Source organism: Hermetia illucens, chromosome 4 (genome assembly GCF_905115235.1).
Source record: "Hermetia illucens chromosome 4, iHerIll2.2.curated.20191125, whole genome shotgun sequence".
NCBI classification, from domain to species: domain Eukaryota; kingdom Metazoa; phylum Arthropoda; class Insecta; order Diptera; family Stratiomyidae; genus Hermetia; species Hermetia illucens.
The window spans coordinates 116,841,672-116,868,790 of NC_051852.1; the positions used below are offsets into that span (position 1 = coordinate 116,841,672).

Sequence of the window (27,119 nt, forward strand, 5' to 3'; positions counted from 1 at the left end):
GTAACTTTTAACATCGATTCAAGTCATGTGTTCATATGGTGTGAGTAGGTACAGATATCTAGTAAATCATTCAAACATCGCATAGGAATGAGGTGAAGTTTCTTTTCCATACAAGAATTTCTATTTCGGTCAAAGCTTATTTCTAGAGATTCTAACCACATACTACATACATATATAGGTAGATAAAATTTCAAACCAATCAATTGCAAATTTTAATAAAGTCCAATGTTGCCAAGAAATTAAAAATACAAAATTTGTATAATTACACTAAATAAAAGTCAATAAAAAATAAATAAACCCATGTCATCCTGATCTGGGAGTTGCTAAGTTCGTAGATGAAGGGAAATCTGAATTTGTCTCCTCACATGAGCCATATTCGTCCAAAGAATCAGCAAGTGATGTGTTACTTCTGCTTGCGAAGAGAATCTGCTTCTCGGAATCTGTTAGTGAACCGTATTGAGTATAATCAGGATCTGGCATGAAATCGAGATTCCTGGTAAGGTCGTTATCCTGTAAATTATTAACCGCTCTGTTACTTATATTTGTCCTAGTAAGAACCGGGGATGAATGGTCGTCAGTTATGGAACCCCTTGGATTCTGTTGTGCCAAATGGAGTTGATTTGATATGGTAGATATTCTCTGCAGTTCTTCTGGCCGCAGCTTATAGCCCATGTAATCTATATTCGAATTGTAGATGTCATTTGTGGTTCGAATTAAACTTCTCAAACGATTTGAGTCTTGTTCGGTCATTTTTTGAAATTTCGTCTCCCGAGCTAGCTTAGCCTTCGAACATTGCTGGAGTAATGAAAGATCTTAATTAAGCGCGTACATATTGTAAGTATTTGTATGTGAAAATAGCGTAAATGGAAACTATAAGAGATATAAACTTACCTAATGAACTTAGATTTATCTGGCAGAATTTTAATCTGCACGAACTTTAGCCGAGTAATTTAATTCAATTTAGTAACAAGCTTTCAATTATATGTTATAATAATAAACAAACGTCGAAAGGTCTTGAAGACAGTTTGTGAGAGCAATGCTAAACACGTTCTCCAATGTTCACTTCTAGCCTGCTTTTTCCTTTTCTTTCCTCGATTAGCATATTTGCATTTTTTACTGATTTCATCCTTTTTTCGAGTTGTCACAATATCGGCAGATGACGAATTTTACTTAATGTTAGCACTAAATGCCATGCATTTAGGCTAGGGAAATCCCACCTACTTATAAATGAATAGAGAGTGGTCTGCTCTTAGTGGTGGTATGTTAATTTGAAAATCAGTCGAGGACTCCCAGTAACATAGCTATGATAAAACTGTACACGGCCATGAGAGAATTCGGTATCCAGATAAAAGCAGCAGGATCACTCTCAAGACCATTCGACATCAACAACGATCTACGACAATGGGATGTCCTATCATGCGTCCTCTTTAGCCTCTGGCCCTGGAGAAAATGATCCGTGATGCTGAGGTAAATACAAAGGTTACGATTCTCTTTTAAGTCCATCCAACTACTGGCCTATGCTGACGATATCGACATCATGGGAAGAACGGCCCGAGACGTACAAACTGCCTTCATCCAGATCGAGCAGGCAGCAATAGGGACGACATCTTGGGCTGCACATCAATGGAGGCAAGACAGAATATCGGAAATCACAACCGATAACAGCTACGATGATGAAATCCGCGCACGCTTGTTAGCAGCCAACATAGTCTATTTAAGCTTACAAAAACTATTCCGCTCGAAACGTCTCACCATAGGGTCAAAGCTCTTACTGTACAAGACTATGATCTTGCCAGTCCTGATGTATTCCTCGAAGACTTGGGTTTTTAGCAAGAAGAATTGTGAACTCTTGGCCGCGTTCGAGAGAAGAACCCTCTGAAGAATTTTTGGCCCCCTACATGAGGACGATTCCATAGCGTACATAACGACGAAATCTATGACGGTCATGGGACCATCCGTTTGTGGAAAAAATCCGGCTCAATAGGTTACCGTGGGCGGGTCACTTAATCCGTATGGATGAGGATGATCCAGCCCGGAAAGTCTATAAGGGAAATATCTATGGTAGACAAAGGAGACGAGACAGACCCTGCCTGAGATGTAGCGGTGACGTAGGTCAGGACACCAGACAGCTTTTAGGGATATCGAATTGGTGAACCTCGGCGCAAAACCGGGATAGCTGGAGTTCCTTATTAAGGCAGGCATAGACCGGATACCGGTTGTCGCGCCGTTGATGATGATGATGATTGCCGTACAATGTTGCCTGTTATGATAACATCAATAACATACGGACCGAAACGACCAGCCTTTTCAACTAACAGCACGTCAGGCTTCTTGCGCAGTACATGGCAATCAGTTAGAAATTACGGGTCCCAATACAGAACAGAGCGCAATGCTGACCACATTGCCTCCTAGTGTACCGTTACGGTCTTGAATGAAGTGCTCTAACACACTTCAAGGTCCTGATCCAATATGGATTGTTGCGCCAACTATTATTATTATTATAATACAGAACTATCGAGTAATGTTTGCGGCTCATATCGGTAAACCGAATATGTTCTAGTGATCAATCTTTACTTGTATGCAAACTTTGATAGATCACCTTACATACAGCATTATGCTTGTCCGTATCTCTAATCCTTCTGCACTGGTTGTTCTCCACCCTTTTCTTTTATTATGAGCTCGGGTGGCGACCACGCCATCCTGAATGGCACACATAAACCCCTCCGTCTCAAAAAGGAGCTCCCCAACACACAGCCATCTCTTCGACAAATGGCTGCTAGAAACAATTCATGAGTTTACCATGCATTGCTTTCGACTTCTATTCCTACTCAGAGGATTGAATGATCGATCCTTTAAGTTAAGTGGAGTTAGTCCACAGTCCTCTTTAATAATAACCGCTTGCAAGGGACTCGCCCGCTTTTTGCTCTAAAAGTAAGCGCGTAACGAGTCGACTTGGCAGTGCCACTGCCTTCGATGTCACGAGGCAGCGTCATCCGCTCCACGGCAGAATTGGGACCCGCCACTGGACGTTTTCCAGATTGTTCTTTGGCCATGGCGAATACATTCAATGCTTTTATTTTTCCCCGAAAAATGCGATTTCAGTACCAGCTTCACACGTCGAAGAAATTTCCTCTGATCCCCAACTCGAGCTTGATTTCCTTGCAAAATTCTTAGGTATTTGTGGAAGTGCTTCTTGGTCATACCTTTGATGTGGTGGTCACCAATGCTATGTCCAGAAGTAGCTGATAATGACCTTTGCGGATGAGTTGTATTCAATACTTACCTATTCCAAATTCCGTCCGAATATCACGGCTGAAAAAGTCTACTTTTTCTATTATCAATTATTCATTTCCCTTTAACTCATTGATTGGTTTTCCTTCAACGGGAAGCGTTCGTTATGCAGGACGATTTAAAAAAAGACAACTGTCGATTTTGTCCAGGTCAGAGACAACACAGGTGTTGATCGCTCCCTTATATACATATAGGTTTATTGACAAGTTCATGTCATGTTTCTATAGTACTTACGTGTGTCCGAACCCGTGCAACCAAGCAACCAGTCACAAACCGCCAATAGGAAATTGATAAAATCAATCAACGCCTTCAACGTTTGATTTTGGCAATAAACTGAACAATTTCCATGACAAATGCAGCCACGTGCACTAACAACATGACAATAATGAGGACCAATACCAATGAATATATGAAGAACGCAAATGCAATCTTGACTGAAAAGCCCCACCCGCCGGACGCTATCTTTTTGTCCGGCTTGCCTAGGCAGTTTCACCTCCTGTACAGAGCATGGCATTCTTTTAAAATGGAAATATTCGAATATCGTCTTGTCATATATTTCCTTGCTTTTGGAAAGTTTATCATCAACAGAGCAACACTTGAAATCTTTGAGTAAATGCATGATATTGACTACGAAAGTACAAGTTTGACATAGCGTGAAATTGTTGATAGCATAAGCATCCCCGATGAACAAGGATTCCATATTTAATATGAAGAATTACATATGAAAAATGTGTTCGGAATGCCTCAACAATTCAATACAAACTGCATTCAAAACCAGTTGAATAAAAAGAGAAAATGGGGGAAAAGATCTGGTTTACAGAACATGAAAATCATTTCTCATCAAGGCGTTGCATGTCTCTTGGCTAGGCTAACTAAATTGAACGAATTAAAATATAAATTGCTTGAATACCATCACCATCATCAATATTCACCAGATTTTGCTCCCACCGACTACTACCTCTTCAGATATTTGGAAGAATTTTTTCTTGGAAACAAGGATTCAGTAAAGTCATTAGAGATGGTATAAAAGGATTGAAGGATTATTGGAATAAGGGTACTGAAGTTGAGGAAGATTATATCGAATAAAAAAAACTAATTTCATTTCAAATTCACATTCTTTCCTTTTTGTTTTCAAAACTTTTCAACCGACCTGTATATTCGCAAACACGACGTCGGTTAAACTTGTGAAGAGTGCGAAAACCCCGTTCCCACATATGCAATCTTTCAGCTAATATAACCATGTGGGGTATCAAATGAAAGATCTCGATTAATACTTTTCAAAACAAATCTTAGTTTTGAAGACGATTCTAAAACGAGGTCATAGAAGGGTCACTGAAATTGAGAGGCCATTCGCAGAAAGTACTTACCAGAAAAATCTAGAAAAAAATCAAATTTGCCTCTTTTCCATCAAATCGGTACCCGCTTAGAGATAAAAGGTCAGTACCATATCGAATTGAATATCGGGTTTGTTCAACGTTTATATAACAAGATCTATGTATAAATGAAACCCGAATAATATTAAATGATCGATCAGCAAAACCTTTCATACCGGAAGCGTTGAGCTTCCGGTTTTTGACTTGTTTATATTTGGAGCGGTCCTAAAAACCACCTAACCACCTAAAAAAAGGGACTAAAAACGCAAACCTTCCTCCCCACATTTTTGGATGTTCACTTTGACCAGCCATTTTTCAAACAGATCATTAGGACCGCTTCTCACAGTTGGGTTCAAGCTTTATCATCATTTGTTTTAGAGGGAATTTCGGTAATTATATAACTTTCAATGTTATATGTTGTGGATATAAACTCAAAAGCCCAGGTGAGACATCAGCAACACTCGCTCTTGCAAATGCTTGAAATCTCTAACACTAACCACTAATTAAACACACATACATGATAATTTATCCTAAATCATGTTCGACAAAAACGCCCATTCAAATTTCTCCTTCCTTGAACTAGTCAATTGACCACTGCGCCCTCAATCTCACATATCCAAATAATATAATTATCAAGGGAATAATATGACCATGACTTTGAAAGGGAAAAAATAGGCCACAGAACCCGCGACGGAGCACAAAGCTTCGGAAACGCCCGCTGAAACAATATCGACAGTTTTAGTACCAAATCTTAGATCTATATCCACCCGGTGATCCCAACAAAACAAATAAGGCTGATTAGGCTGGCCTTGACCAATGTGCCGCTGCCTCGATCGAGCGACGACTTAAGGGGATCATTCCGTGTAAAGGCCGTTTTTTTCGATTTTTTTAGAATTTTTTTGTGAAGAATTCGATCAAGATACAAATACGAATTTTTCACCGTGCTCAACACTATAATTTCCGGACCACTCCGAATATCAAAAAATCACACAAATATATGCGATATTCTACATTATATCTAGATATAATTGATGCCAAAAAAATTCGATTCCGCGGTTCCCACATACGGGATGACCCCCTTAAATCAGAACGCCAGACAGCTTCAAGGGATATCGTTTTGGTGAAAGGCAGTTTCAGAATTGACAAGGCAAAAATCAAACTTACGGACTCTCAGGCAATTAACACTCGAAAGGGATTACTAGGGCAATCTGGTAAGGCAACGACATTTGCAAACCCGGTCCAGTGTAGTGGGATGTCCCTAGGTGAAATTAAAACCAAGCAACAAAAAAAAATATCACGTGCGAATCAGTTATTCTGAAACTGGGATTGAGACGTACATAATCAGGCAAAAAATTTAAATATTCATAGAAACCTTGAGAGAAATCTAAAGATGCTTATTCCAATCGTACACAGAATACTTCTCAACCATCTCCTAACTCCTATTGAAGAATGCAGTGACTTGCAGTAATTGCAAAACGTTGTCACTTAAACTTACTTAACCTCGTTGAAAGACGTGTGTATGTATCTACATATAAAAAATGGTTAACATTATGACGCACTATCCATTTTCAAAGACGCTTTTTTAAAATATATAGTAAATCTACCAGACCAAACAGAGACATTGTTTTCGCGAGCAAAAATGATAAATGCAGAATCGATCAAAAGAAATATTCTGTAAACTCTATGGGCACATAGATGCATACATATATATATAAGAACTTTACTTTTATGGAATACACAGCTCATTATTAAGTACGTCACTGCAGCTAACTACCAGTTGCTTTTCCAATAATCTTTTTTTTCACACCGCATGCGGGCCATATGAGGAGCATTGATGTGAGGCCAGGTAATAATGATAAACCATTATATATTTTGCTCGCACTCAAAATGTGTGTTGTTCTCATAATGAGTTGAATGTGAATTGTGAATTATATATCTATATAGTGAGTAGAACTAATTAATTCACTGACAATCTCTCAAATTGAATTTTGGTGCTCACTTTCCAAGTAGTATGATACTACTTAATGCAACTACAATGTTTGCAAAACGAAACTTCCTACTTAGGACTATTGTGTTGCAGAGGCCGCTTTGTGGATCGCATCTTTAATTTGGTTCCACGATTCTTCCACATTCGTAATGGTTGGTAATCGCGTAAATAAGATTATTTCTTCTTTCTTCTCACGAAATCCATTTAATACGTGGCGGGCCAATACGTTTCGCACGCTTCGAAGGACGGCAATCAATGGACGATGTTGAGGTGCGATGGGGTCCAATAGGGAACGACTTTGCAATCAGTGATGGTGGTAAAATGTCGGCGTCTTCTGAGAATATAGTCGATTTGCCTTTTACTATTCCCACTATAAAATATAGGAAGTTGAGACAGTCGTTTGATGAACCATGTATTCATAAGTGCAAGGTCATATAATAATAATAATAATCGTTGGCGCAACAATCCATGTTGGATCAAGGCCTTGAAGTTTATTAGAGCACTTCATTCAAGACCGTACCGGTACACTAGGAGGCAATATGGTCAGCATTGCGCTCGCCCGAGATTATTACACTGATTTGACTCAGGTACTCATTCACAGCTGAGTCGACTGGTATCCGACGTCAAATCACGATACAAATTCCACTGCCACCAATGAGATTTGAACCGCGACCTTCCGAACGACAGCCTTGCGCTTTAACCACTCAGCTGTCCGGACACTCATAGGTCATAGGTATTCCGTAAATCGATTATACGTTCGCCACCCTCTTTGCGCGATCCAAATCCCTTATTGTCTACCTTTTCACCAACATGATCATTAAGGTCACCGACAATGATGATATAGTCGTCAGCAGGCACGTTACAAGTTCTTTCATCGCGAAGTTGCCAGAAGTCGCGGTGAAGAAGTGAATAGTGCGATCAGCTAATACAATGGTGAGATTCATCAACCGTTCATCAAATCGTTCGACTTCTTCAATGGCATCACCGAAACACCCCGAGTTGGCAATGCCAACACCGTATTGAATGTGTGGGCTACCAAAATAGAGAAGTATATAGACATTTTGGCTATGGGACCAAACCATCGGGTTTCTCGCAGAGTGTAAATATCAATGCGCCTTTTCCGAAGGGCTCTTGCGAGTTCCTCGGTCTTTCCAGATAGGGTGCCAATATTTAGCGTGCAGACACCTAGTTATTTTGCTCAGACTAAGTTACTTACGTCCTGACGCCGTCCATACATCAAGAACACTTGCCCATATCTCGAAAGGACCGGGGCTCGTCCTGCCATATAGACTGAGGTGGACGCCCTAGCATTTTTCCGAGGTTTGTTACTCGATCCATCCATTTTCTTGGTCGGCCTCCGCGGGACCTGCCACCAAGAGAGATCAGGTGGGATTTAGCATAGTGGAATAACTCCAACTGTACTTTATTTATCTCTTCCCTGATTTCAGCATTTTATTTTTGTTTTACTGAAGATACTACAAAATAAGTTGTCTCAAACCCTCCTCCTTTACCTGGGCTTGGGACCAGCATGTTATGTTAATAACATGTCGGAGTTGGGAGCAGCCTTCATGACACTGAGTAGCGAAATAAGAACACAAAAATATTTTCCAGAACAATATTACCAGGCGGTCGCCATAGGACGCAGAAACATAGAAGAACCTGCCACGAAGGAGGAGTCCTGCGCCATGAAAAGCCTATGGTGAGACAAATGCCGCTATCATCAATCTACCAGAGTGATGGCAATACATCACAAACAGCGGGGAGAATGAAAATAGACACAAGGGACACTGAAATGATGCCGCAGATGCCTTGGCTCAGGACGATTATAGAAACTTTCAGCAGCGTGAATGAAAGGCCCAACCCCAACCACCACTGGATTTACTCTCAGAGATCACCCACGAGAAAGATATCGATATGACCATAGTTAGTGAACCGTATTGAAATTCAGTAGGTGGCATTTGATCCAGAGGCAAAGATAGTTCCTATAAATACATTCGCAGATGTTGGTGAGCACATAAGCTTACTCCTAGCATTCAAAGACGGTTCAAATGAAATCACTGGAAGACCAACTATTATCTTGTCCATTTCCTCACAGGATACTGCAGTTACTGCAGAGCATCGACATCGTTTTGGTTTGGATGATGGATGACTCCCAGCATACCGAAAGATAGGCAGCATGTGATCCTTTACCTGAAATCCACAGGCAAAGGAATAAAATTGGACAAGGCGCTGAAGATAATCGTGAACCCGGAGAATACGGTGATTTTTTGCAGCATTTCCTTCAACCAGCAGATTCATAGCACAGATATCCTCTTCACTTCCCGATATTTTAATGAAAATTAGATTAAACTTCTAGGCTTTTACTGTTTTAGTTAATCAATGTGGCTTTACTACCTTATGAAAGAAGGCAGCTGCCAATAATAATATACATTTCTTGTTAGTGGCAGCGGTAGTGCCAGTTAGCATAGGCTAATAAATAGTTATTGAACTATTAAGTACATGTATATGTATGGCCATGGCCCGACACGCCTACAAGACATAAAATATACTTGTTACCAATCGGAACACATTCATAAAAATAGGGAATGCGTAGGTTCACCAGTTTTTGGAAATTGCTGGAATATGTACTATACCAGTAACAAGATGCCATTGCGATTTTCAACCCATTACTGAAAATTACATGAATTTAATTATAAACATGAATGCGAAAAAAAGCAAAAAATATTCCTTTGATTTTGCCAACAATAAAATTTGAACAAACAGAAAATGGCAATGAAAAATATTTTTGGGGCAAGTCATAATTTCCAAAGAAGTAAACACAATCAATGTGCTTGAAAATTCGATATTTTGATATTTTGTTGCTAATATTACTGAAATGCCATGAATGATATAGAAAAATGCCCTTAGTGGCCTTATGTACATTGGTTCCATGCTTTAAAATTTGTGTAGCATATAATGTAGTAGAAATCACCTTTATATTTCTCAACACTATGTTGTAATTAGTTCCTTTTTGAATCTTGATCAACTTTTTTTTCTTCTCCTTATTTCTTATTGCCAAATGTCTTGATTTCCGGAGTTGATTTTTTTCAATACTTTGATTCAAGTTTCTGAAAGACGATGAAGAACTTTCATATTGAGTATTTTCCAATAAAAGAGATTAATTTATTTACTGATTGGAATCTATACAACCATCGAAAATATTTGTTTTCGAACTTGGGCTGGAAAAGCATCTTATCCACTTTTTCGTTACATCAGTGAAAAATTCCCAATCTGGACCTTGTATTTCCGAAACATTGTTCAGTAGTTTTGCCATTTGGGCGACTAGGCGATCAGTTTCTTCCCTGGCATTCTGGTGAAATATATAATGTATTTAAATATGGTTGGAAGATGCAGTAACTGAGACTCTCTTTCTGTTACCAAAAAGAACTTAAAAGAGGGTGCAACCAACCTAGAATTTAGAGGAAATATTTTCAACTGCGGAGACAAAGCTATACCTCGTTGCAGAAAATTAGAGATTGCAGGTTTATTGAAGTGGTTCCCAATAACCAACTCATTTTGGATATTTCTAAATTAATTATAAATAGCGCCCACGTTGAATCCCACGTTGACCGTTAGACTCCACCAGGTAGGAATATATACGTATATTCCTTTAATAGTTAATACACGCGTAGACTCATCTAAGTAACCTTACCTTGTTCCATCCTCTGTTTTTGGTGCTGACGCTGCGTTGAATGAAGGTAGACTGTACATCATGAGTTGTTCTTCCCATAACGTTAATATTGGCAGCATAGGCCAGTAGTTGGATGGACTTGAAGAGGATGGAGCTTCTCACATTAACAACAGCATTGCGGATGACTTTTACTAAGGACAAGTTGGAGACGATGCATGAGAGGGCATCTCCTTGTCTTAGACCGTTGTTGATGTTAAATGGTCCCGAGAGTGATTTTGCTGCTTTTATCTGGCCTCGCATAACGGTCAGAGTTAACCTAGGCAGTTTTATCAATTTGGTTGGGATATGGAATTTTCTCAACAGGTCAATTCCGACAATCTCCACTGCGTTATATCTCCCTTTTTATGTATGGTTCAAACAATGCCCCGTCGCAAATCGTCAGGCATTGATTCGCTATCCCACATCTTGAGCATCAGTTGATGAACCGCTTGGTGTAACTCGTCGCCCCAACCAACTCGGCTGTAATTCCATCAGTTTCTCGCGACTTATGGTTTTTAAGTCGATAAATTGAACGAACTTCCATGTTTGGTGGTGGCAGCATCCGTCTGATATTTCGGCTTTTGAACAATTCATGGAAATATTCAACCCATCGCGGCAATTCACCCATACGGTAGGAAATCAAATTTCCCTTTGTCTCGACAGGACGAGCATCAAGTGTATATGGCTTCATCTTGCTGATTTGTTGCTAAAATTTTCCGCGCCTGGCGTGATTGCTCCTATACTTTTCGAGTTCCTCGACCTGTTGGTTCTCCAAGGCTACGCTTTTCTATTTGTGCGTGCCCGCCATCTGTGAGAGTGCAGCATTCCATTGCTAGCTTACATTTTTTTGCGACTAGGGCCAATTATGTTTATGCCTGAATCAACGATAACGTGCTGCAGATAGTTGTGAAGATGATTTGTTAATGCTTCATATCTACGTTTGTTTGTGTACTGCTTTTCGCGCAAACCAGGTACTTCCAACAAGCATTTCCTGGGATACCGCTAATTAAATAATCTGCAATCCAGTATACTTGATGATTTTATGTGAGCTGCGGGAGACGAGTATCGTCTGAATGCAGGCTCCGTTTCTACCTGGTAATTAAAGTATGATACTGCTATGAGTTGACAGTTACATAGGGTTCATAACTCCCAAAACAACAAAGCCCCCTTGTCTCTACAAACACTGCAGACCGTACAGAAAGGCTTTTGCTAAGGGATATGATGCTGCACATCAACATCGAAAATCTGATTTCTTCTTCCATTCTTCCATTCCATTCCAATCTTGGCAAATGAGTTTACGTCAGCCTGAATTATTATATATATCAATATCATTGATAACGCCTTTCTCGCAATTTCTCTTCGATTGGTGCAACCCCATATCGATCGCAGTTGTCCTCATTTCTGATGTGATCATGGAATGTTATGTCACTGCTCCAACGAAACATCTTTGTCTCTATTACAGTGAGGCGCCGTTCATGTCTTTTAAAGTTGACAAGGCGAACAGACTATGTAATTCTCAATTCCCTCCAGTGTTCATTTGTGCTTCGTTGTTATGAACTGAAACCTCCCAGTAGTTGAAAGATGAAAGAAACTGTGCTCAAAAAGTTAGCCATTTTTGGACCTAATCGCCACCATAACTGATTTCCAATAAACTCTGCAATTATGTCCATTCTTCCAGGACTGCCCTGTCACTATTGGGCGAAATACTATGTACAATCAAATCTAAGAAGGCGGGAATGTCCGTTATGAGCACACAAAAACTATTATATAATTAGGAAACGAACCCTTACAATAGGGCGCCTATATTTTAACGATGACTAAGCGGTAAATAAAGTTAAAGCTTTTACTTTATTAATCAAGTGGACAACTTGAGAATAATATTGTATATATTCCTAAACAAATGTTCATATTTGAAACAGCCCTGGAAGCCCTTCTCGCCAACGGTTATTCGACATTTCTCTCATTAACTGTTTCATATCCCATTCTCAGTTAAGTGTATCCTTTTTCCTCAGCTGAACGGTATCCCTCTCAAGATCCTAGAGAAGAAGATAACTGTCAAGATCCCGAAAGATAAAACAATTTCAGATGTACACATTATACATCCAAAAACATATATCCATCCATATTGCAGCGGTCGTATAAACAGTAGGCCGGATTCGCATATAGAGTACCTAATAGTTAAGATGTCTAGTCAGACGAAACACCATACCCTTCTTATTGAGTCTGTCAGAACTAATCATTAGATTAAATTATTGCTTAGCCTTGTGTGGGACGCGTAATCAAGGCCCTCTGGCCATTTTCAATCATAAACTAACGAGCAATTTGGTCACGAAGCAAAATATCGGGGAGAAGGCCAAATTTCAAGATAAAGCAATGTATGTACATATATAGTGCAGTGGACTTGCTTTATCAGGGCGAATGAGTGGATCCACCGAAAGTTTATGACACAAAAAGTAAAAAAGTGTGAACTTTTTGGGATCCCCCGACGAAAATAAAAAAAAATACGTATACACACTTTTGACCATCATTCACTATACCATAAATTGAAGGAGATTAGATTTAATTCAGAGATGGAATTATCACAGTCAGACTGATTGGCAGCTAAACATATGTATGTAATTTAACAGGGGATTCACTTAAGAGTCGTCACTTTTTTTGATTTAGCGTAATTGATTTCTGAAATATTTATTGAGAATAATACTATATTCTCAATTTTAAGAATATTGAGTAAGAGAGATCAAAATAAAACGTCTTTTTATACAACTGTGCCTTAAAAAACCCCATTCATACCATATATATTTTTTCTGCTCTAGCTATCCGTTCTTCCAATTGTTTAATTTTTTGCAGTTGGGATTTTTCGTCATCAGCTTTATTACAAGACATCTTGATAAAATGACGAGAAGCGTCTTCACATCTTGATAACATTTTGTCTAAAGTGTTCATCGATGGGGTATTCTGGTCATTTAAGGATAAATCATTCAAATCTGTTGGAAAAGGAAGGGAAAGGTTACAAAAGGAACTTCTAGAAAAAAATAATCTATAAACTTTTTAAAATAAAATTTCTTTTTTTAAGCCTAATTAAAATAAAATATCACTATTTCAGATCTGTACTCGTTCGAGTTCTGTAGCAAGTCCTGGAAGCGTTATGCTTCCGCGTTTCGGCCGCCATTCCACTTCACTTGTATCCACAACAATTACGTCGAAGTTACCTGTTGATGAAGATGTCGTCGTACTAGATGTGACTTCTTTGACACTTCTGAATGTTTCGGTGATCGTTTCCTGTTGATGATATTCTCGCAGAATCTTGGTTCGGTTACGTGCACTTTGGGAAATAGTTTTCGTCTTCTTTTTCGCTCCTTTCTTAGCTCGGTCCTTGGAGTCCACTGAAGAATCGCCCCGCTCTTCGTCGCTGCTACTGTTATCTGTTTTCAGTTCAGAACCACTAAGCCAAACTTCTTCTTCCATTATCCTTCGCGGTACCAAGAGCTTCTGTTTTGAATTAGCTGCATCTTGATCTTTTTGTGTTTCGATGGCTGTTGAAATTATATCGCTTTTCGGTGCAGCCATTTCGAAATCCTGAAATGAATTAGAAGTTATAAAATAATTAGTTAAATTAAAATAGAAAGTTTTAGGTTCTATTAATAGAGCCAAAGAATCTAATAGCAGAATCAAAAGGGGCATTGTGACCAATATATTTATATTTTTTGGATGAACGATATTAAATGAAAATTCAACTCATCCGCAGAGTTTGAGAGGAAGTATAGTATTTTGGAAACAACGTTAATTATTTTTTCAATTAATTCAAAGTGAACAATCGTAAAATATATAAATAAAAACAGAAAAACAACACCCAATTTATATATCTGTATTTATGTATCTGTATCTTACTATTGAGATCGAAAAGTATTTATGTATATATGCTATATAAATGGTATAAAAGTGAAAATCAGTTCAAAATAGCAGTGCAATGTGATGCTCGAAATTTCGACACTATTATTTATTTAAGGCACGATTGATCTAAAATTTTAATATGATTTTAACGGAGGCTTGAAGTATACACTACTAAATTTTGGATTAATGTATGTAACTGGTGGCAGTGAGATTTGCAACGTGGTTTGACGTCGGATACCAGTCGACTCAGCTGTGAATGAGTACCTGAGTTAAATCAGGATAATAATCACATATTATAGCGGCCATCCAAAAAATAAAACCTGCTGTTATCGGCTTTGCACATTTAGAAATATAAGCCTCATTAACATTCACGCCCTACAGAGGAGACTACAGGGTCGAAGAGGATACCTTCTACGAGGCAGTTGAGCGGACCCTCCAAGCATATCCCAAGTATGATATCAAAATCATACTTGGAGACTTAGTCGGAGACGGACTCCATATTCAGGCGATACATTGGCTCCCATAGCTTACATAAAAATACAAATAATAACGGACTGCGGATCATTCAATATGCAGTGCCACACGAAATGGTTGTTGGAAGTGCCTGGTTTGCACGGAAAGCGATCCAAAAACTCGAGTAACAACACCGCCTACAATCCCCTCTGACAATCTGACACAAACACTTGAAGAAGTTTGTCATTGATACGGCCACAAAAACACTTGACCAAAGCCGCAAGAAAATCCGGTTTGACATGAACGTAAGCTAGCAACGAAAGAATACCGCATACCAGGCAATGATGTACTCCCAAAGAACACGGGCACGCGCAGAGGCCTATCATGAACTCCATCAAGTGAAAAAGCGACATTACAGACAAAAAAATGAAGCCTGGGAGAACCAACAAATCTGTAAACTCGAGAAGTAAAAGGAGCAACCGCAAGACGTGCGCAAGTTTTACCAAGAAGCCAGCAGGATGTACACCTGGACGCTCATCCTATCGAGACAAAGAAGAAAATTTGATTTCAGACCGTATGGGCATATTGGAGCGATGGATTCAGTATTTTGATGAACTGCTGAACAATCAAAATATCGGCGAGTTAGAGGTCCTGCCAACTGAAGTCGACGGACAAATACTGCCACCACCTAGCATGAAGGAAACAGTCCATCGGCTTCAAAATCCTAAGTACCCAGGAGTCGATGGAATTACAGCCGAATTGGTGAAATATTGAGGCGACCAACAACACCAAGCAAATCAACAACAGTTCAGATACGCTCTGTGCGGCAAGCGGAATATGGAAATCAGTTGCACCATCTTTTCATCGACTGTAAGGCCGCCTATGATTGCATAGCCAGGGTAAAACTCTACACGGCCATGGGAAAATTCGGTATCCCAAGAGAATTGATAAGAATGGCTAGGCTGACCCTGACCAATATGCGAGGCCAGATAAAAGCAGCAGGATCACTCTGAGACCATTCACCATCAATAATGGGCTAAGACGAGGAGATGCCCTATCATGCGTTCTCTTTAACCTGGCGCTGGAAAATGTGATCCGCGATGCAGATGCCAATGCAAGAGGTACCATCCTCTTCAAGTCTACCCAATTACTGACCTACGCTGACAATATTGACATTATGAGAAGAACAACCCGAGATGTCCAGATCGAGGAGGCGGCGCGAGATCTTGAGCCGCACATTAATGAGGGCAAGGTGTGGTAGATGGTGGCAACGTCACCGCCAAAAGCCAAAGAACGAACCACGTGGAATTACGTTCGAGAACAGAATTCTCCGAAGAATTATTGCCCGCTGTTGATGATTGTAATTAAATCATCTTCGGATTTGCAGTTATAGTCAGGGATCCTAATTGGAGTTCCGGCTTCAGACAAATTTGCTCGGGATGAAAAACTAATCATTGAATGTGCTGTTTCGACTGTCGCCCTAATAGATCCCACTGATTTGCTTTTAAATCTACAATAATTGAAGACAGTTAAACTAAAGGCGTTCCTTCCCCTAAAACTAAGATCAATAAGATCCGTGTATTGCCCCACGTGAAACTTACTCAGCATTTGATCCAGTTTAAATGGCCGAAGAACAACGGCTGTTCCAAATTATCGTATTATCGTGCATCCGGTACTATATTTTGACAAAAATTACTTCAAGGGCTTTATCATGGTGTTATCCCAAATGGCAAAGGCGCATCCTTCAATATAATGGGTTGAGAATACCGAGACAAGGTGGGAACTCTGAGGATGTGACCCGTCGTTTTTCTTCCCTCCCTCTGCCCTACTCGTGTCTGGAGTTTTTTGGTTCCACGCGCGCGGTCAAACCAGAAGGGCCTAGTTAGCAAAGAGGCAAGCAAGCGCGTGTCAACAGATGGAGTTTAAATATTTGTGGGCTTACCTTTACGGTCAGTTTCGCGAACGTTTTGTGTTTTTAGGATAGCTCCCTCTTCTTGTTTGACTCGGCTTATTCAGGATGATCTTTTGACCGTCGGCAAATCATGCGTGAATGGACAATTCCTTCAAGTTACTTTACCTTTCGGCAGTAGTGGTAACAAGCTATATAGCAAACCCTAACATTTTTGCATGAACGGCGATAAAACGTACGTTTCTGAAAGATTCGCAGTCCGCAAAAAAAATTGATTTGCACTGAGCGCAATTCCAACCTTGCGCACGTTGAATATTCTGAGGTATCTCTTCTCTTGTAACTTGATTTAAATTTGACTTATAGTGACACAAAATTCTAACGCAATCGTATATTATCAACTAAGATCGGAGTTAAAGTTTAAAAAATGTTAACTCCCATTGAAATGATCCTCACAATTTAAATCTGACTCCAAAGAAACTGCAATCCGTCAGGTCATGGCGATTCACTTCTTCCGAAAATTTTCTTTCGGAACAGCCAAAAAAGTTTTCTGCGGGATTTTTGTGGAGTTATTTGGGCAACAAGGCGCAAAACAATATTTCATCGCCCTCCTTGGCATTTCACGCGAGGAATTGATTTTGATACTTGTATATGAATAATGAGTAAGCCAGTTGTCGTGCTGCTGAAATTTTGTGAGTTGTGACGTCACTCAACGTGACGCGTGCTTTTCAATCTGTTTTAATTTCACAGTGTCTTCTCAACAACGGTCTTTAAGAGTGTTGTTAGATTGCACCATAGAAGTGATTTCCCTCATTAGTGAAAATAAAGCGGAGAGTCTATTCTGACTAGCTGTCAATTGATAGATGATTTTTGCTGGAATGAACTCAATTTATTCAGGGTGTCATAATTGTCAATTGCATATACACTAGGTCATGTATATCAGCAATTAGCAATGCAAATGTATATAACATTGCACCATACACCATTACTGAAACAGTTCGGTTAATTAAGAAGAGGTTCGTTCGAACGGTGAAGTGATAGCCACCCGCAGTCTTCGTAGTACAACTTTCACTTATTGTCACTTTATTAATAATGGTAGGATTTCCAGCAGAATGCTCCTGCTATAATTAAGGAGGGTTTCAGTACATTTTGAAAATGTAATAATGTACTAGTATTAACTTTATTTGAACTCACTCCATGCATAGAGGCTCCCAGTTTCAACTTCTCCAATAAATTTCGTGTCAAGAGGTGTTATCGTTTCTGAGAAAAGTACTTGTGACCAAAGGGAAAGCAGACAGCCAGACAGGTGAACCGATTCTAATGAGGGTTTTTCCTTCAAAACCTTAAAAATGAAACCACCGCCGTTCAATAGGTATATATTAGACGTTCGTCTAATGCATCATCATATTTAAATGCGCATTCGGAAAAAATAAGTTAGAATTTTTAGCAAATGTTATCTGGGCACATAACCTGATGAATAGGTAAAGTTATCAACGACTTTGTAGAATGTCTGTGTTTATTCAACAATCACGTGCAAATGCAATAAAGACAAAAAGTTAAGTATGGCGAGTGGCAGTTTTTATTCCATTCGGTAAGCTCAAAAAACGAGTGAGGTATTTGGGTTACGTGTTAGGCATAATGTACCCGTAAACATCTGAAGCTCATTCAAGCGATATTCGCAACAGAATATCGAGACATTCTGTTGCGAATATAATGTGAGGAGGGGGTTTTGAACTTATTTTTAACATGAAAAAAATTTGTGTTCTTGAATGGGTTGTTTCTGTATATGTATATTGAAATCGAAGACCTCAATGTAGAGGTTTGAATCCGCGGTTCATAATTTTAGCCTTTCATAAAGTACATCAGGTCGTCCTTCGCAATATAAACAAGTGCGCAAATCGGAAGCTGAATGCTTAAGTAGAAATATTTTCTCTTTTTGTGCAAATAACTTTCGACGCACGACAATTCCACTTCCATCTAGTTAATAAATAATACACTCAGGAAAGTACTCGATAGTAAGAGCTGGGCATTATTTAAGAGGATTACAGACGTTCGCTCAAAAACAAAAAGAGAATAGAGAAAGCCACCTTCTTTATATATTCCAAATATTCCCGTTAACTATAATGTTAGTAACACACATCTGTGGGTTAGGTTAGGGTGTAGTAATATCATACGAAATAAAAAAATTTAGACCTGCTATGAGTTTGTTTCCATTAGCAAGATTTTCACGAAACTTTCCAGCATTATACACAATACTCTATGCTGCTGCATTTGCATTTGCTACCCCTATGTATGTTGAATGCACTTTATTTGAGTAGATATTTTGAAATGTGAAAGGCGCATCATCTAATTTTTTAGATTTGTCGGTTCGGTATTTTCCGAAAACGAGTCCTGTCTCACTTTAAGTTTGTATTTTTATGCTTCTCTCCCTGATTTTTCTATGAATGTGAAAACTAAGACCTGCTTGTGAAAATACTAACTGGGATCTGTCATGTAATATCTTAAACGGATGCATTTGGCCAAATAAAAATCGTAACCGTTTTTGCATACATTAGACCTCGCCTTCCCCTATAACCTGGTCACAAATCTATGGCACTAACTTCATTCACCCTATGGTTCGGGGTTTAAGAATGCACTCAAAGTACACCCTGCTTATTGTTAAAGGCGACTATGGTAAAAGGGATAGAAATTTTAAGGCTTGCCAGCATGTAAATTTCAAAATTTTACTGCTACTGAAACTGCAACAACTCCCCAAGTACGGACTGACTTTACGACTACGACCTTTGGTTTCTGGGAAACTCAGATTCAGCAGCACTATTACATAGTGCTATGGCCCAACGAAGATTTCCGAAATAGTTGAAAAGGATTCTTCCTACGAGCAATTATACCCAATTTAGGAGAAGCTTGCTAAAGGTCATATTGTAAACGTGATGGCTGATCTGAATGTCAAGGTAGGCTCTAAAACCACCTTGTTCGGACATATGACAGAAAGGCATGTTCTTTGTGACCATTACAACAACGGTGGGCTGGGAGTTGTCATCTGAATATGCAAAAGACCATCATCTTACGGTCATTCACCTCGCGTATCTCTACTGCATCTTCTCGCAGAGAAAAGAGCGTCGCACAGTATGTCAAATGTATATGAAGCGTGGTCAAAATCCAAACGATCGAGTTTGTGGTTTTTTGCATTGGTTTTGCCATACGGAACTAATTTTGAGGGGGAAAAGTTAAAATATTATGTATTGATGGGAGAGGCTTCTCGTTTTTTCATAGAAGGTGTAATTTATTGGATTGCTTTCTGAATCGAAACAAGGTTGCTTTTCAGCATAGATAACGCCTTGTAATATTTTTATTAAGAAAAGCGAAAACAACACGTTAACAGGGTGAACAACATTCCGAAGTTTACTCTCGATATTTGTTCTTTCGTAATCTAATTTTAAGCAAATTCTGGATCTGGAGTTGGAAAATTTTCTCCGTTATCACTTTTTCCTCAACCCACATTAGGTTTGCGTCCTCTTTTTGTAATATGAATTTTATAGGTCTGCTGTAAATGTTAGACAATGGACGCAGACTGACTCAAACTACTTTTTCTATTCTCTTTTCCACCAATTTCAGTGGCACTATAGCTATGAGAAACAAAGGTTTAATCGGCATTGGTGCTGCAGTTGAAATTTCCTGTGATCCTCCTCGATTTCGTCCAATATTGTTTTATTAAACTTGCGGCAAAAGAACCTACTTATGTTTCTAATTTGCCTTCGTAATTCTTTCTTTGACTCATCTATACTCAATGCCGAAGATAGTTCTCCATAAATGGTGGTTATTCTGCTGTTCTTCCCCCGTCGAAAACAACTCCCCCGGATGTGTTTTCTTTATGGTAACTCTACCTATAAAATGGTATAACCTCAAAAGTCTCATCCAGATGCATACAAACTATACGGAAAATGAAAGTCTATAAATGAAACAACTAAAATCCAAAGAATTTTCGGAGATTTTTCCAAAAGCTTCTTCAAAGTTACAGTTTCAATAATGGTGATTATTCCAACTTTACAGGCCACCAGAATAACTTGGTAATTGAAAAATTTTATTTCTAAATAGTGTTTGAAAATAAATACCCCGCCGGGTATATTTCATATTCGGAAGTGGGCTTCTATTCAAAACGGAGGCGATTCACACGGAAAATAAAGCGTTAGTTCCACTTTAGGAGAATTATTTTAAAAAAATGATTCCGTAGGTTCCGCCATTGTTACCGACTTAATAAAAAATGTAAGCAATGATACATTCCGATGTAACAATTGCCTAGAGTATCTTAATACCAAGTAGTAAAAAAGTCATCAAACTATACTTTGATTTTCGGTTTTTGTCCATTGGACAACGCATTGTACGTCGTCAATATGGACCATATTGTCTACCCAGCTGTCGCCTAGCAATGGCAAATCTTTCATTCTGTACAATTTAAAAACCCGCTCGAAAATACTTAACGCCAAGTCCCGAAAGGGCGTTACAAAATTTAGTTAAATGCGGAGAACAGAAGATTGTTTGAAAATAAACACAAAGACACTAAGGTATTATGAATGCGCAGAAAATCGGGAGCGTTGATCAATTTGTATACCGAGGAATGATTGTTCTGCGACAGTGTTGCCTCTTTACTGTAATATAGCAGTAGTATATGGGAAATGACCACCACTATTATTCAAAAACTCCCTATAGACATGTTAGAAAAAGTACCAGCGAACATCATTTATAATAGAATTTTCTCAATCATAGAATATAGAGATGACTTATCGGAGCAACAGTTTGGTTTTCCAAAACTCATTCTTCGACAGACAGCATAGACGTGGTAGTAGCTCTTGAAATGATACCCTCTAATAATGTGGTGAGGTTGCATTTACATCAAAAACGGGTTCAGTTCAGTTAATCGAAGGCAAAAAGGCAATTTGGTACGAGACAAATGAGGAATCTAAACAGTATACTATCATGACAGTAGTATCGCAGAGCGTGATGTATTACGGAATTCTTATACGTTATAAGTTTCCATTTGATTTGGCTATGGTTGCTATCTCAAAGCGCTAATAAAACCATTAATGCGATAAAAACATAGCTGGAAACGGTCAAGCCTCAACTAGCGGATCAAAACACTATAGCCTTTTTCAAACCATCACCTCAAACTCGATAACTATACAGTAAATAGGGGTGATGACTGACGCGGAGACCTATTTCAGGGTCTTGAAGTCTGTTAGAGCACTTCATTCAAGACCATAACGATACACTACAGTACTTGAAGTATACCTGCGATAAAGTGGCAAATGTATCCCCAAAATACAGGTGAAGGTTACTCGTGGCCGTTTGCTCTATTCTATGATACAATACGCAGAAGCTGTTTGAAAGCAATCCAAAGAGTTTGGATGATCCTCAAATTTGTCCTCACTCTGTTTTACTGTCCCCATCCTGTTCAGAAAGAGCTTGAAGTACTCTCTGAAAGCCAAGAAAATACTTGCATTGTCAAGAAAATGACGAAGCTAGAGGAAAAAGGTTGCATAATGAAATCTGTAATAATAAGGGATATTGAGGCGGAGCTTGTCCAGTCGCTGCATGGAAAACGCGAAGAGCAGAAGACATAGTCGCTTGAAAAGTCGTCCGCCTCGCGAAGTAATGTTTTGAAGCGCCTCCGTGAAGAAAATAGGGGTGGTTAAAGTTCCTGACAATTTCACACGCTCTAATGTTTTCCACCAAAGGTTATTACAAAAAAAGCAGTAGACAGGAATCGAATCAATTTTAATAAAGTTTTGTTCACTAGTTCTTGATGGCAGATGTAACGGCGTAAAAAAACAGATTTGCAACAAACATTTTGCGTTACCCTTTTCATTAATCTTCTTTTTTCTTAAGTATTCTATATTGTTATCGTATCTTCAAAACACTCTAAAAAATGAAGATTCCGTGAATGGAAAACTTTATTCGCTGCACATTCACAAAGATAAATATTTGTGAATTTCCGTATATAAATATAAGTTGTGACTTCAATCTAACAGTAAAAATGCTTTTATCATGCAAAATATGATAAGGGGCTTCTTATCTTCTAGTTTTAGTTGTTATTAAATGTTCGAATTTACGATTCCCTGTACTTACTCTTATCTATTTAAGAGTTGTATCCTAATTCAGCAAACGCACAGAATATTGCCACTGGCCAATGGATTTCCACTTTGCAACAAGATATATTTCAAATGGAAAAAAACACTAAATATTCTACATCCACAAAAATAAGTAATGACACGTTCCGGCAAATTGTTTGAAATTCAAATTGTTACTATTCACTCTAACTTGAACTTTTGACACCGCTTTAAAGGCCTACTGACGCACCAAATATGTTAGTAGCCCCAATTTCTTGATTTTAAAAAAGTCCAAGGGACGTCTGAACTGCGAACTTTTTGTTGCAATGCACAGGGACACTCACGTACGTTAGAAAGCACTGCATAAATATTTCTGAATAAATGACTCCCCACAAAACTTCTTACATTTCTCAAGCTCGACTACCGATCGCGAATGAGAATGATGGAGCGACTGTGATTATCGATCACCGCCAATTCGATCGCAGTTCAAACATCGGAAAATCAGATATTACGATTTAAACAAATTCCACGGCTGAATATAAACAAAAATTCTGAAAAAATAGCGAAACGATTTTTGATCGGTGATATGATCGTGCGATGCAAAGCAATTAATTTTCGATTTTGATTTTGATTTTCACGGGAATAATTGCAAAAACGCGTATTGGCTCCTTCTTGCTGCTCACAACGAATGGTTTTGCTTTGCCAAATTGAGCGGTTTGGCGGCTCCACAAGCGACTAATATTACGTTCCGAATAAGCATTCAACTGTGCTGAAACTGCCGCAAACATATTCATCCGTACTTGCAAGCCATTTTCACGAGCATTGAATAGGCAGGGCTTAGTGTCTGTGTGACTTGTCTTTAAGAATAATAACGAACTAGAAATAAAATATGCGTGTATCTTTATAACATCGCAAACAGTCTCGATAGCAAAATATGGACCGGAAGCCTAAAAAATTATGAGCTTATTGCCCGTATGTCTCCCCCATAATTTCAGTAATCACCTTGGATACGGTCTGGCTCCAAGAATAGGGGGCTGAGCCACGAACAATATGTACACGTAGATATCACCCTGTATCCTAAAAACGTGGACCTCAATATCGATATGTTTGTGCTGCTAATAAACGACAAAAACTGAAGAAAGAGAAAAAGACGCTTTGGTTCCTAATAAAACTTTGATTGAATCAATGCATATGCGACGATCTTTTCAAAGAGATCGCAATCAACCAATCATAAAAGTCTAATTCCATACGATTTTCGCGATTTTTTTTAACTTTCTGATATATTCGAAATAAAAACAACGCTAAAAACTCAAAACAAAAATTAATTAGAAATTGTATCTATTTTTCGATACTTTTATTGAACGATAAATTACTAGAGTTTTTCCAGCCTTACAAAAAGCTTCGAAGCTAATAATTGGATGTACATTCTCGTACGTACGTACGTACTCGCATGTACATATGTATGAATAACTCAATTTTATCTACTGCGAGTATTCTTTGATGTAAATACTATTTTACTGCTGAAGCCGATGGTAAATAAACAAATAAAAATCTTCCGTGCCAGGAACTTCAACATTAGTAAAAAAGAAGAAAAATTGGATCAAGCTGACGAATAGAAACGAAAATTTTTCAAAGGCCAATATTATTATAAGTAAGAAAAATACAAACGTATATGTATACAAAGATACTTAAGATTGATTTTAAAAACCGAGTTCAAGGCAAAAGCTTTCTGGGAAAATATTTTTACAAAAAGGACCCTGACAGATCTATTCAAAACATGTTTGGTTCTGGTGATACCAAAATAATTTGCAGGAAACACACGTACCCCCGCTCCAATGATCAGTCTGAAAACAAATTACTGAAGTTTGTCTAAGCAATTTTCAGTCCCTCTATGACCCTATACCTATAAATATTACAATGATTACACATATGTGATTCATTTCTTAGACGGAAAATTAGAACGCTTATCTTGAGAAATGAAGCATGGGGAATCATGGATTTTATAGAAAGTTTCATATCAAAGCTTCACCGAATTCAATTACATGTGTGTTCACATGTGTTCTCATACACTATGCACACTATGCATGCACGTGATTTCAAAGATGATTTTCGGTGCAAATTTTCGAGTCCATTATCACCTTTCTTGTGTATATGTACACAGTATAATTAGTATTAATATGTACGTTTGAAACGCACAATATTGAAGTTGTGAATTGAATGTTAGATCTAAAAATTTTCTTTGATCATTAATACAACTTGATAATGGAGATAATACGATACGGAAACGCACGTGATAATAACTCATTCTAAAGTAGGAATCTACTATGATAGAATTCTAAATCCAAAAGGTGAATCAGTGAGAAGCCAAATACCAAGAACAATTGAGGAAAAATATGTGGTGAATTTTGCAAGAGGAAAGGCGAAATATACAGATAGCAAACGAATAATTGGAGTGTTATATCCGCCTAGAGTATATCCATATGTATATGTTTATATATATATAGCAACGAGAGAAGCGGGTACGAATAAATTAAAATCGCGGAAGGTGATAAGTGCTTGAAAAATAAGTATATTAAATAGGAATACAGAGAATATTATCATTCTCTTCAATCTGTCGTGGAATCTAAGGCTAGTTCCAACCTAGGCATGAAGTTGCAGAACTCGTGTATCGAAACAAATCCCAGGTTTGTTTCGTAACCTTTTTAAGGTTCTGTGTATAAAATAAAACCTTATTAAAATGTGTCACACGCACTTTTCTCCAAAACTGCTTTACCGATTCTAATGAAATTTGTTGGACGTATGGGAACTACGAATTCCCACGTACTCAGTGAGTGGCGTAAATTTATCTGATTATTTTTTTTTTTCACCTAATAGATTCTTGTGTGGTATCAAATGAAAGGTCTCAATTAATACTTTCACAAGCATCTTGTTTTCGAAATAAATTACGAAACAGGTGAGTGAGCGGTGAAAGTGTACAAACTTAAAGTGAGACTCATTTTCGGAAACTACCCAACCCAGAAACTTCAAAAAATTCAGGCTGATGCCTTATTGGAAACTTGGGCGTTAAAATATGTCTCATTGCGATGTCTGCTCAAATAAACTTACTAATAGTATATTACCAACTTTTTGAAGTTGACCGGACCCTTATGTTTACCCTAAAACAACCAATTGCAGTAACATAGAGGTTAGTATCGCGCATAATAAAGTTTCGTAGAAGTACGGCTATTAGTATCGAAGTTATAGCAGTTGAAACTTACCAATTTCGCGCGAATTTACTATCCCTTAAACAGTGTTGCCGGAAGCGGAAAAATTATCATCATTAACGGTATCAACCGGTCTAGGCCTGCCTTAATAAGGAACTGCATACATACCGGCTTTGGGCCGAAGTCCACTAATTTGATATCTCTAAAAGCTGTCTGTCGTCCTCACCTACGCGATTGCTCAATCTCAAGCAGCGACTGCCAAGTCTTCTTTTTCTACCAAAGACCCTTATAGACTTTTCGGGCCTTATTATCCTCATCCATACGAATTAAATGAGCCGCCCACCGCAACCTATTAAGTCGGATTTTATCCACAATCTAACGACCATGGTATCGCTCATAGATTTCACCGTTATGTAAGCTACAAAATCGTCCATTCTCATGTAGGGGGCCAAAAATTCTTCAGAGGATTCTTCTCTCGAACGCGGCCAGGAGTTCTCAATTTTCTTGCTAAGAAACTAGGTCTCTTGGAAATACATAACAACTGGCAAGATCAAGTCTTGTACAGTAAGAGCTTTGACCCTATGGTAAGACTTTTGAGCAAAACAGTTTTTGTAAGCTGAAATAGGCTACCAACAAACGTGCGCGTATTTTATCGTTATAGCTGTTATCGGTTGTTATTTTCGACCCTAGATAGAAGAAGTTATCAACGGTCGCAAAGTTGCAGTCTCGTTTCTTTATTCTTCCCGTTTGACCAGTGCGATTTGATGTTGTTGGTTGGTTAGTTTCTGGTACTGACGTTGCCACCATATATTTTGACTTGCCTTCATTGATGTACAGCTCAACATCGCGCCGCCTTCTCGATCCTGATGAAGGCGGTTTATACGTCTTGGGTGGTTCTTCCCATAGTATCGATATCGTCAGCATATGCCAGTAGTTGCGTGGACTTAAAGAGTTTGATGCCCCTCGCATTTACCTCAGCCACACGGATCACTTTTTCCAGGGCCAGGCTAAAGAGGACGTATGATAGGGCATCCCCCTGCCTTAAACCGTTCTGAATGGTCTCGAAAGTGATTCTGATTTTCAATTTCGTCGGGATACCGAATTCTCTCATGGCCGTTTACAATTTTACCCTGGCTATGCTATCATAGGCGGCCTTAAAGTCGATGAAAAGATGATGCAACTGATGTCCATATTCCAACAGT

General features: G+C 38.6%; 1 protein-coding gene across 2 annotated transcripts; it reads right to left on the reverse strand.

The window, feature by feature from the left end:
- Positions 1-23,544, reverse strand: LOC119655691. Of its 2 annotated transcripts, XM_038061697.1 has the most exons (7): positions 22,734-23,543; positions 13,570-13,936; positions 13,151-13,344; positions 9,822-10,000; positions 9,623-9,758; positions 537-795; positions 4-473 (listed from the first exon to the last, which is right to left on the reverse strand). In XM_038061697.1, exons 2-7 carry the CDS (start codon positions 13,925-13,927, stop codon positions 304-306), a joined length of 1,296 nt encoding a protein of 431 aa, XP_037917625.1. In that variant the 5' UTR covers positions 13,928-13,936; positions 22,734-23,543; the 3' UTR covers positions 4-303. The 2 variants fall into 2 exon arrangements, with proteins under 2 accessions (XP_037917624.1, XP_037917625.1); XM_038061696.1 differs by having other exon boundaries at positions 1-795; positions 22,734-23,544.
- Positions 23,545-27,119: the final 3,575 nt, after the last annotated feature.

Excerpts from the sequence above, each read along its gene's own strand:
- LOC119655691 (XM_038061696.1), bottom strand. The coding sequence starts at position 13,927 with ATGGCTGCACCGAAAAGCGATATAATTTCAACAGCCATCGAAACACAA. Across the intron at positions 13,345-13,569 it reads GACGACATCTTCATCAACAG|ATTTGAATGATTTATCCTTA; the intron begins GTAACTTCGACG and ends CTTTTCCAACAG. Across the intron at positions 10,001-13,150 it reads GAGCAGAAAAAATATATATG|AATGCCAGGGAAGAAACTGA; the intron begins GTATGAATGGGG and ends ATATTTCACCAG.